Source organism: Rhinichthys klamathensis, unplaced genomic scaffold, assembly GCF_029890125.1.
Source record: "Rhinichthys klamathensis goyatoka isolate OS25496 unplaced genomic scaffold, OSU_Roscu_1.1 h1tg000046l_1, whole genome shotgun sequence".
NCBI classification, from domain to species: domain Eukaryota; kingdom Metazoa; phylum Chordata; class Actinopteri; order Cypriniformes; family Leuciscidae; genus Rhinichthys; species Rhinichthys klamathensis.
Genome location: NW_026606593.1, coordinates 2,492,878 through 2,505,271, shown reverse-complemented (window position 1 = coordinate 2,505,271; position 12,394 = coordinate 2,492,878). Strand labels below are relative to the sequence as shown.

The 12,394-nt window shown below is 37.8% G+C and overlaps 1 protein-coding gene across 1 annotated transcript; it reads right to left on the bottom strand.

The window, feature by feature from the left end:
* Positions 1-4,520: 4,520 nt before the first annotated feature.
* On the bottom strand, positions 4,521-6,459 carry LOC130082515 (uncharacterized). The gene is made up of 3 exons (XM_056247382.1): positions 6,305-6,459; positions 4,984-5,589; positions 4,521-4,938 (listed from the first exon to the last, which is right to left on the bottom strand). The coding sequence occupies exons 1-3, from the start codon at positions 6,420-6,422 to the stop codon at positions 4,778-4,780; spliced, it is 885 nt and encodes a 294-aa protein (XP_056103357.1). The 5' UTR covers positions 6,423-6,459; the 3' UTR covers positions 4,521-4,777.
* Between the last annotated feature and the right edge of the window lie 5,935 nt (positions 6,460-12,394).

Sequence of the window (12,394 nt, the reverse complement as noted above, 5' to 3'; positions counted from 1 at the left end):
TTATTGTCCCTGTCCGTTTCTTTAAATGTTTCTTGTGCATCTGTGGTGTGTTTTATTATATATTATACATTAATTAACTACTATTATATTATACATTAACTACGTGCTTGTTTGTAAAAAGGTTGTGAATTAGTAGGCTATTCAATACGGTGACAAGTCACGTGACAAAAGAACGAAGGACTCAAACCCGAAGACTCAGAAGATGAACTAATCATTACTCTTTCCGGTACTGACAGCATAGCCTCTATGGGACTGACAGGAAGAACGAAAGACTCGGACCCGGCCGAACCCGAACTCGAGACTCGAAAGATGAACTAATCATTACTCTTTCCGGTACTGACAGCATAGCCTCTATGGGACTGACAGGAAGAACGAAAGACTCGGACCCGGCCCGAACCCGAACTCGAGAGAGATGAACTAATCATTTCCAGTACAGATTCAGAAACCATCTGTTGCGCAATGCGCATGCGCGATCAACACAAAATGAACGAATCACTCTCTGAGACAACTCGGTAGTCCCGAGTCATATTAAAGATTCGTTCAAAATGAACGAATCGTTCATGAACGACACATCACTAGTAACATCTCTTCAATGAAAGTCATTTAGGAGATTATCCACACTAATTTTCCCCCGGCCTTTATTTGTCCGCGTTGATCACGCACCCGGCCATTATCAGAGGCCCGGCGTTTATTTGAATACCGGTTTTTATTTGAGGAATTACGGTAACCAGGCGCTGCTGCATTGTGAAAAGTAAACAATGTTTAACGTTACTTCTACGTCGTCCATCAGGCTACCGGAAACTAGACACCCCCTATCGGTTTCGCAGCCGGAAGTAGCATATGCTAACGTGCACATAGTCTATTCTTTATTCTTCTTCTTTTGTTTAATGCCGATTTACTTGGTAAATATATCGCCATCTATTTGGTGGTTGTGCACTTTTTCAATCTTTTCGTTTAATAATCTTTAATCACTGTGAATAAGAATTATATTGTTTGCTTGATGCTAATTATATAATAAAAAGATAGACCGATTAAACTACAGTCTGTGCTTGCAAAGATAACATGACTGTAAAGTAAAAAAATATGTTTGGTCATTTTGCTTCCATATTGCTTGAAAGGTAAAAGATATATCATATGTTTTTATTATAGAAACACATCATAGCATAGAAAACGCCCTGTTGCGAAAAAAAGTCTGAATGCAGATCAACATGATAATTATTTATACTGTACATAATACTGTATACATATATAGGCCTATAAATACAGTATAGTAGAACAAAATTCAAAATTTTGGAAAACCTTAACTATTACTATTTATAATATTGTGTGCAGTCTATCTATCCCACTGGACTTTGTTTTCAGTTTGCAATGCTTCCATGGTGGAGTTTGTTGTCATGGTTTCAGATTAGTTGTCATTCAGTTTAGGTGTGTGTCATTAATCCTTGTTTGCATGTGTACCAAAGTTCCTGTTTCTGTTCATTGCTGTGTTGTCTCGTCTGTGTCTAGATGTGTTTTAATGCTGCTCTCTTTGTGCTGCTTTATGCTATACGTGTGGATTTATTAAAGACTGGCTTTCATCTTCATCTTTGTGTTTATGTACTTTCTACAACATCAGAGCTGAGGGAAGCCCGTTTGACCAGGTGTGCGAACGGCTGTAGCATCCATCGACGCGGGAGTCCCAGTGGAGTTCGAGGGGATGGGAGCGAGCCGCCACTGAGAGTCTGGGCCGGATTATCCAATGGGCATTATGGGCACGGGGCCAGGGGGCAATGCGCACTTGGGGCCCAAGCGAGGGGAAGACCTTTTTTTTTTTTTTTTTCAATGACTAAGTGTAAATAGCCTGTCTAAAAGACAGTCCACTTAACATCTGCAGTACTAGTGAAGCGAGTTCGAAATCACCTTTTTTGCCTAACTCGATCTTCTTCCTTTTCCCATCACGTCTCAGATCGGAAAGACATTTACTTTCAATAAAAATTAAGAAAATATTTGAAAAGTGAAAATAAAGGGCCTAATGACTGTTTATAGGTTAGGGTTGGAAGGGCTTTATTGTCCCAATAAAACTGCATTCATTTAATATAGTCCTTTACGCTCTATGTTATTACTACATCCTGTTAATGTACAACAATACTGAGGTTACTGATCAAAATATAGTAAATCACCCTTTGAAAGTAAATAAAAATTGTATCAAATACATGTTTACACCAGTAGGTGGCGACAAGTGACTGTTTTTGTATTTGTCATTGAATCATTCATTAAGAGATTCGTTCAAAATCACTGATTCACCCAGTAATGAAGCAATTGATGTCTTTATGAGTGAGTCATTGAATAATTTATTCAAACTGATTTTTTTTAATTATTCAAATGAATTAAATAGTTTTTTATTAATGGACTGCAGCAAATAACATTTGGTCAGAACCTCTAGTAAATACATTAGCCTACATATTATTTTGTTTAGTTGTCTATTAAGAATCGTGGCTGAAATGTGATGTTTGAAAACAAAAAAAATGTGATTCTCAAGTTGTTGACACTCTCATCTACACAGAATAATGGCTGCGCTAATAGAGAGAAAATGTTAAGTTAAATGTCATGCAATAAGCACTGTACTGTACTAATTTAACCACACAAACACTTGGATATGTTCCTGATAATAGCCAATTACCAATATAGATAATTACCATGTGGACCAGCCGTGTTAATGATCTGTCCGTCACGGACTGTGTGACTTTTTTTCTTGTGACAAACTGAATAAACAAAATTTGGTCAATTAAGCCTCTTCTCGTCAACCAACGTTTCGTTGAATATTAGGGGACAGCCCCAGGAAAGAGTATCACAAACTATCATTACTAATAAGGTCATCTAAGATCAAAACATTATAAAAGCATTAAAAAATGAAACAAAAGGTATGAAGCGATTCTCAGATAGTTTAATATAAGCTTCCAGAAGTTCCCAAATAAATCTAGTTTGTCATTGATGAATCGCTGTATAGGCTATCTTTAAATATATAATGTTCATCAACTAGCATCAAATGTTGGTAGCATGTCTAGTTTCCACCTCTGGAGAATCCATGTTTTTGCTGAACCGTACATGAAAGAGATAGACAAGCATGAACCCCCAAATTGGCCAACAAAATATCGGGCTGAAATATGAATCCTGTGAATTTTACAGCATGTCACAACAAATGAATCAGCGTAGCTTCTGCAGATTTGCATTTATTGCATTTGAGAGTTAGTTCATCCAAATATGAAAATGGTCAAACCTATAAAACTTTTGTTCATTTTTGAAAAGCAAATGAAGATGTGACCATGCTGCTCTAACATGGGCCTTCAAGAGTCCCAAAACCTCCTCTCAATTAACCCGGTGGACTCTCAGGTTGCAGCAGTTCAACTTCCAAGTACATCACAGGAAAGGATGTCTCAACCTAGGTCCCAATGCCTTGTCACGAGTCTGTCAGTCTGTGGAAGGAGACGATGTGCACTGTTTGTTTGTTCTGTTTTGTATGATACATAATTACAAGTAATCTTTGTGAAATTGAAGATCTTACCTTGTGACAAGCCATCCTTTTTCCAGAGGGTCTTCTTGGGCATATACAGGTCGTGTCTGCCAGGATAGTAAAGCAACATTTTGACTAAGTATTCATTAGCATGCTAGAAATTATTTGATGCTATTGATTCACAATGGTGGATTCCATTACATGATGCTTTGTAACACCTTGACTCATTCAAGTCGAACAGCTTCTGACTCGTCATCAAAGTTTGAGACCCACATTACAGCTCTGAGGAATAATACATACCAGAAAAGGACGTTTATCCCGCATTGGTCAGGATTTCGCCAGAAGCTGGATGATCTAGGGAACCCTGGGGCCTTTGTTTGCAAGAATTAGCAGACCGATCTCCTGTGGAACGGGTTCAGGATTACCCTCCTAGAAGAAAGACAATTCTAATGATCTTACATGGAGAAAAGATGTAGAACACTACTAAACTACTGACAATAGCCGTTTGTCTCTATGAAAAAATGGACTAAGAGAAACAGAGTACTTACAATGTCGATCCAATGAATCTATACCCACGTTATCAGCGAATTTCAGCGCCACCTGATCAACAAAACACAAAATTGATTTTTGTTAGAATTAGTTACAATGTGTGTGCAGAGTTTATATTTCAGTCATTATCCTTGAATAGACATGTTCAGTTTCATGAATTTAAATTCTAAGCATGTAGAGCATGTCTAACAATTTAAACAGATTTGCCCTAAGTAGTGAACATAAGATACACTAAGGAGAGTGAGACAAGTGTGATACCTTAAGGCCATCTCTCAAGCGAATCCCAGCATAAACGCTTCCTCACCGAGCATCCTGCCGATTTCATAGCTGCAGAAACCGACGTCTGTTAAAAGAAAAATAGGAGGAGTTGACATGAGTAAAGACAGATATAATATCACAACACAAGTTTGTCTGCATTGTGTTATGTTGGAGTCATGACAGTGAATTTACTAATAATCTCATTGCTTCAACTGAGGTGATACAGTGTCCCCTGTCGGTCCGACATGGGGGACGTTGACACTACAGTCTGTAGCAAAACACGTATGTCATTGTAGGCTACCATGTAAACATTGTAACATGTCACTAAACTTAATAAAATTCTGTTAAGTTACCAAATGTTTTGACAATCACAATTACACCTATTGTGATGCAAGTTTTTTTTTTTAACATCTCCCCAATCCATCCGTTTCTCTTGTGCAATTAAAATATTGTGATAATACCGTATACCTTGATAAAAGCTCAATCAGTTAATCGCAGCTTGAAAACTTGATACCGGCACCGGCCTACACAGATTGGAATTTGAGGGACATCAATACAGCAGTCAGCCTCATCACAGTGAGCTGATGTGTTGCTGACTGGGACTTGGGGGACGTCCACACTGCAGTCTGCCACATCTCGGACTGGAACTCGAGGTACATCAACACAATAGTCAGCCACATCCAAGCCTGGAGCTGATGTGGTGCTGACTGGGATGTACGGCCTGAAAACTTGATACCGGCACCGGCCTACACAGATGGGAATTTGAGGGACATCAATACAGCAGTCAGCCTCATCACAGTGAGCTGATGTGGTGCTGACTGGGACTTGGGGGACGTCCACACTGCAGTCTGCCACATCTTGGACTGGAACGCGAGGGACATCAACACAACAGTCAGCCACATCCAAGCCTGGAGCTGATGTGGTGCTGACTGGGACTTGAGGGACGTCCACACTGCAGTCTGCCACATCTTGGACTGGAACTCGAGGGACGTTGGCCCTATAGTAGGCCACATCTTGGACTGGAACTCGAGGGATATTGGCTCTATAAGAGGCCACATCTCGGACTGGAACTCTATAGTCAGATGTGGCACTGACTGTAGCTTGGAGGACGTCAACACTCAAGAAACAGCTCAAAGAGTTGAGGACGTCGGCACCCCATTCCGACGAATCTCCGAATAAGTCCTGGAAGGTGTCGTCACTCCACTCGTCATCGACTTCAGCATGACCAGGTTCCTCTGCAACGCTGAGGACTTCAGCCTCACTGGTACTGGTGACATGCTGAGAAGTCTGATCTAAAGAGGGAAATGATATAACCAAGAGTTGGTTTTAATGAAATACTATTAATAAAAGATTGCATAACCGTATTCATTACTAGACACTAATATTGCTGCAACTAAGCTTGCTGTAAATTATGAAGCGAGTTTTTGGGGCATTCACACAGGTCTAGTTCGTGCATTCTGCTTTCTCAGTTGTCGGTAAGTGAGCACAGGCAGAAATGTTCTGTTCTGTTTAAGTGTCAAATTAAAAATAGTTCAAATTTCAAAACATACACCTAGACCCCTGCATTAAGTTTCATTTAGTTGTGTGTGTGTGTGTGTGTAAATTTTAATTGGGCCATCCAGATGTTGCTTGGTAACCATACATGCAAATGTAGAATTCATTAATTTGCCATCTGATTAGCACAACATCTTCATTTTCAGACAATGAATTTGGCCTACTGGGCAAACGTCATGCGGCATAATTATAATTCGAGAGCAATTTCACCTTCAATAAAATTTGAGGTAATACGAAGGTAATACATTTGAATGTCTGTTAAAGGCATTCACGCATTTGTCATCAAAGGTGTGTAGTTTACATTCTATGTCAAGTATAATTATGTTACTGGTTCTCTAGTAAAAGTTTTCAATTAATAGTTAAGCATTATTATTATCTATAAGACTTTAAAAACAGAACTTTACATATTCTACATATACCAATAACATTGACATGTCTGGTCCTCTTTCTTACCTTGACTTGAGCTGGTCTTATTGGTTTTTGCCTTCCTCTTGCCTTTCTCCTTTTTGTGTAAATTGTCCACACTGTCAGAAACATCTACACATTTAACACAAGAAAAGTGTGATCCCATTTTCAAATGCTAAATAACTATGCTGCAATAAATGCCAGTAGAAAATTGTCAGCAAAGTATGAAGAGAATGTGCGAAAGTGTGCTTTAATTGACCCGCGATTGTGACGTCACGTTCTATAATGCATTCCAATGCAGGCTCAGCGTCACTGGCCATCGTCACTCTGTGGGCGGGGCTTATGCGTAACTGAAAATTTGATGTGGATTACGTTTGTTACGTAAACTGCGTTTACGTAGCCTATCTGAAATTACACAGGTTTAATCGCATTTAATGTAAACTCTTTGTAATAATGATGTCTAGCCTGAAAAGAGACTGAGACACATATTGTATAGCAGCAGCACGATTAATTAAAAGATCGCGATCTCGATTCAAACAAACACACGATCTTACTTTAACGACTAAGCTGTGTCTATTAAACATTTGACAAGTAAGCTAGCAGCTAATAGCTATAGGCTACGATCACAGCGTACATTCAAATATGCATTTGCGCTGCCGCTGAAGAAAGCAAGGTTATGCCGTCAAACATACACTGAACTCTTGGTTTAATAAACCAAACCTGGCTTACTCGAGGTATGCTGGTTCTAAACACTCGAACGGGAGTAACATCAGCTAACGTAACCTAGAGTATGTTGTTCACGGTTAACTCACAAGTCACAACAGGAATCGACGAGTCACCATGGAAATGGACGAAAGCGCGCCATTCTACTTTCTTCTTCTTTTGTTTAATGGCGATACTTGGTAAATATATCGCCACCTATTTGGTGGTTGTATTTCATTTTTCAATATTTTATTTTAATAATATTTAATCACTGTGAATAAGAACTATATTGTTTGTTTGATGCTAATTATATAATAAAAAGAAAGACTGATTAAACTAAGTCTCTGCTTGCAAAGATAACATGGCTGTGAAGTTCATGTTTTATGTTTGGTCATTTTGCTTCCATATTGCTGGAAAGGTATAAGATATATCATATATGTTGTTATTATAGTTCACATTATGCATAGAAAACGTCCTGTTGCGAAAAAAACCCCCTCTGAATTCAGATTAACAATGTGTGAGATGATAATTATTTATACTGTACATATACTGTATATAGGCCTATATACTATAATACAGTATAATAGAAAAAAATCCAATGTTACCTTATTTTAACAGTGCTTTTTTATATATCGACATTACTATTTATAATATTGTGTGCAGTCTATCTATCCCACTGGACTTTGTTTTCAGTTTGCAATGTTTCCATGGTGGAGTCTGCTGTCATTGTTTCAGATTAGTTTTCATTCAGTTTAGGTGTGTGTCTTTAAAGGGGTCATATAATGCCATTTTTGTACAAGCTAATATGATTCTTTAGGGTCTAAATTAAAAGTTTGTAATATACTTTAATTAAAAATTCTCATTAGTATTGTAAGAAAACACTTATTTTACCTGGTCAAAAACAGCTCTGTTTTGAGCACGCCGTTTCAGGGCATATGACTTTAAATGATAATGAGTTTTGCTCACCCCGCCTCTCTGTTCTGTGTACACCGTTTGTAACACAATAACACAATAACCACGCGTTGTTCATTATAAACGTGGGATTATGAATTATATTGAGAACGTTGTACATAGAAAACATGCCGTAATGTACCCTGAGTGTAAACCGACGCATTTATCGTGAAGCGTGCAGCTGGCGATTTGCAAAGATTATATAAATATTAATATAAAGATTAATAAAACGTTACACTCACTTTAGTTCTTCTGAAGGTTCAGCAGGAACACGAATAGCTGGTACCGATCCTTTATTCAGGTGCAGCTTCTCAGCAAAACCAGCTTTACACTGATCCTCGTTTATAAAGCAGTCCACTGAGAAATGATTCGCGCAAACATGAGAGCATTGACGTTGCTCGTGGGGAATATTCCCTTCGAAAACAAACTCAGCCACTGCGTCTTCAGCGGTTCGGATTTAGGAACATTAAAATGACTGCTGTGTTCGTTATTACACCCAAGAACAGAACACCACAATCGCTTAGACGCCATTCTGCTCATAGACAGTGCTCCAGCATATCAACAATGACCACGCCGGTCCGCGCAGACTATGATTGACAGCTCTCACGAGCGAGGGCGGGTCTGTGTTGAAACTCCTGTGCTGACTCCTGTCAATCAACAATCGCGGGAGGGGCGTCCGTTTTATTGACGTCACAAAAACGAACGGCTCAATTTGAGGCAGGGGAAAACCTATAAGGAGATTAAAACAAAAACACTGGATTGATTTTTATCATTAGATGATGGTTGTGTACAGGCACTGCCAACACACATTTCAGTACAATCAACTTGTAAAAGTGCATGTACCATTATATGACCCCTTTAATTATCCTTGTTTGCATGTGTACCAAAGTTCCTGTTTCTGTTCATTGCTGTGTTGTCTCGTCTGTGTCTAGATGTGTTTTAATGCTGCTCTCTTTGTGCTGCTTTATGCTATACGTCACGTGTGGATTTATTAAAGACTGGCTTTCATCTTCATCTTTGTGTTTGTGTACTTTCTACAACATCAGAGCTGAGGGAAGCCCGTTTGACCAGGTGTGCGAGTGGCTGTACCATCCATTGACGCGGGAGTCCCAGTGGAGTTCGAGGGGATGGGAGCGAGCCGCCACTGAGAGTCTGGGCCGGATTATCCAATGGGCATTATGGGCACGGGGCCAGGGGCCAATGCGAACTTGGGGCGCAAGCAGGGGGAAGAAAACAATTTTTTTCCCTTTTATATTTCTAATAATGGAGTGGCTCTAAGTGTAAATAGTTTTTTTGGCTAAAAGACACAGTCCACTTAATGTCTGCTGTGGAGGATGCCGTAGGGAGTGTGGCACCTGCATGTAGCCTTTGACACATTTGACCAGAGTTCGAAATCGCCTTTTGCCCATCACATATCTGATCAGAAAGGTATTTATTTTCAATAAAAATTAAGAAAATATTTGAAAAATGGAAATAAAGTGCCCAACGACTGTTTATTAATAAAATGTTTATCGGTTAGGGTTGGTGTAGAGGGCTTTATTGTCCCAATAATTTTATTAAATATAGTCCTTTAAACTGTAAGACTGGAAGAACTGTAAGAGAGGGCTACTCTCTGAGAAAACAAAGCAAATTGCCATTTGAACTCACTCTTGTGCACCATTCGAGACGCAAGTCTCACCTCAGAATCATTCTAATCTGCATCTCTTTCCCTCTACCCTCACTCTCTCTCTCTCTCATGCTGAGATCACCTAAAATTCATCCAAAATATATATGGTTTTAATGTGAACAATTATCATACTGTTTCATACATGTTTGGTATCATTTGAAATGTCTCAGTGCGACTGGTACAAATGTCTCATTTCCAAAGAAGTAAACCAAAAGTATATTATCTTGAAGAAATATCTTGCATACAGAAGGGTGTGACTTTCAGGCACATGTTCCTCTGCTCTCAGAAGGTGTAACCTCTAAATGCAAATTTCCATTGTTAGCACATGTTTCCATGTGAAAGAGGTTCTGTCTATATAAAGAAATGCAGCAAAAGGATCGGGGCCTTCTGTATCTCAGATCAGCCCGTGAATGTTGAGAGCCACCGGGACTCTCAGCTTCATGTATTTCCTAATGTCGGGTTCGCATCTCGTCTCTATATTGCAGAGCATTTGATGTTATTGTATTGATTATATTTGAACTGATTATGAAATTGGCATGATACATTTACCTGACTTAATAAATTGTTACATTTGATTATTCTAATTGACTTTGACAGTGTTTTCATTCAAGAGTTTAAAAAGAATAGTCAAACATTCGCTCACATTTAATGATGCACGGATATCATTAAATCTTTTAATTTATGGAGTCAGATGAAATAACAAGAAAATACATATGAGAAATGCATTTGATTTAATCAAAATTACTTTGCCACACGGAAAGACATTAACACGCAGAGACCTTCCCCGCCGATCGGATGCCTCCATTGAGCCGATCCAGCCGGGCCTTACAACACTCTGTTATCACTGCATCCTGTTAATGTTCAAAATACTGAGGTTATTGTTATTGATCAAAATAGAGTAGATCAACTTTTGAAAGTAAATAAAAATGTAATCAATTACATCGTTACGCCAGTAGGTGGCGACAAGTGACTGTTTTTGTATTTGTCATTGAATCATTCATTAAAATCACTGATTCACCCAGTAATGAAACAAGTGATGTCTTTATGAGTGAGTTATTGAATCATTTATTCAAATGAATTAAAGATTTTTTTAATGGACTGCAGCAACTAACATTTTGTCAGAACCTCTAGTAAATATATTACATATTGTTTAGCTGTCTCTTCAGAATCGTGCTGAATTGTAATCTCGGTTTTAAACTAACAAAAAATTGTGCAGCTCATTGAGTAAAAATAGCATCATAACCTCATACTATGAAACAGGTTGTGAGAAGGAGGGGAAGACCAACTCATTGATACTCTTTAAATTCTGTTTGGAAAAATAGAATCAGCAGTCCTCAAAACAAAAAAAGTATATAAAATAATAAACATCACATTTCAACCCTTTTAACCATTATTTGAGAAAATGGATGAGTCAATATTATTATATATTATAATAACAATTTTTATCCAAATTCTTGTGATTTTTTAGAATGCATATTAGCTTCCCTCTCCCGAAAAACTAGATTTTCAAAGCACTAAACTGACACTATAGGTCATCATCCAAAACACAGTTTTCTTTAACCTGAGGACAAATATATTTAAAAAGTTTGTGTGGCCTGTTAAATTGTGCATGCACCACATATGCAGATTCTTACACAGTGTATCTTTCATTTATCTAAAATCGCACAGGTGATTATCCACAAGCAGAGATATTGTGTTTGTGCAACACACAATTCATAAATGTTGTTCACTGACCTTTCATGTCCCCATCTTGATACTGAAGAAAACAAAGTTGTTTGGACGAAACATAAAATGTGTTTAATGATATCATTAATACATTTCTAGAATATTTTATATTTAATACATCTGAAAAGGAATTGAAAGTGATTAAAAAAAAATGAATACAAATATAAATTCCCAACTAGAGCCTAGTGGAGCAAAATGCTGTCCATCCATCCATCCATCCATCCATCCATTTGCTCTTGCTTATAGGCTGCCGACAAATTGTTCATAGGCCTTCCTATATTTTTGATCACTTCTTCTAATGTTATCCTGTTATCAGATTCCAGTGACTCGGATTTTCCCGGATAGCACACACACGTATAGGCTGCATCACGGAGACTTCTTGATGTCTGCATTTACATCTGCAAGTGTTTGCTCATTTGCAATAATGTTCCTGTCAGATAGACATTTAGAAAATGTCTTTAAGATGTTTATGATTTATAGAATGTTTGTAAAAATTTAATATTTAAAAATTAATTCACTGACAGTATCCTCTGAGTTGTAGCTAATTGAATTTTGAGAAACTCACACTGGATAGCCTATTTACTATTATATAAAGCACTGAAAATATAAGTATAACGACTGCTTTTTCAGTAGCATATAGAGATCAGGGTTATTATTGTTAACTAAAACCATAAACATTTAATTAATTGAGAAAAAATATAGTTAAACTAGCCTAATTTTATTTTAGCTACATTTGCCAAGGCAACATTTCTCATTTTAGTTTAGTTTATATAAAATACAAAATACAGAAAAATAAATAAATAAAAATAACAAAAACACAAAATTGGGCCAACTAAACCTTTAAAATAAAAGCAGATTATATTAAAAAATTCAATTAAATATATATTACTTTGTTGTGTGGCATCTTTCAACTTATTTTAGTGTTTGATTGCACAGACTTTATACACATTATGTGTAGTTTTGAATTACATAATTATTTGATGTTGTTAACACTTCATGTTCAGTGTGTTTAATCCTCCCGCCGACTGACCGCGTTTGCTGTTTCAGCGGCCCGCCTCCCGTTGGCCATGAGTGGGCGGGGCCTAGACAGACAC

Excerpts from the sequence above, each read along its gene's own strand:
- LOC130082515 (XM_056247382.1), bottom strand. The coding sequence starts at position 6,422 with ATGGGATCACACTTTTCTTGTGTTAAATGTGTAGATGTTTCTGACAGT. Across the intron at positions 5,590-6,304 it reads TAAGACCAGCTCAAGTCAAG|ATCAGACTTCTCAGCATGTC; the intron begins GTAAGAAAGAGG and ends TTCCCTCTTTAG. Across the intron at positions 4,939-4,983 it reads CAGCACCACATCAGCTCCAG|TCCGAGATGTGGCAGACTGC; the intron begins GCTTGGATGTGG and ends CTCGAGTTCCAG.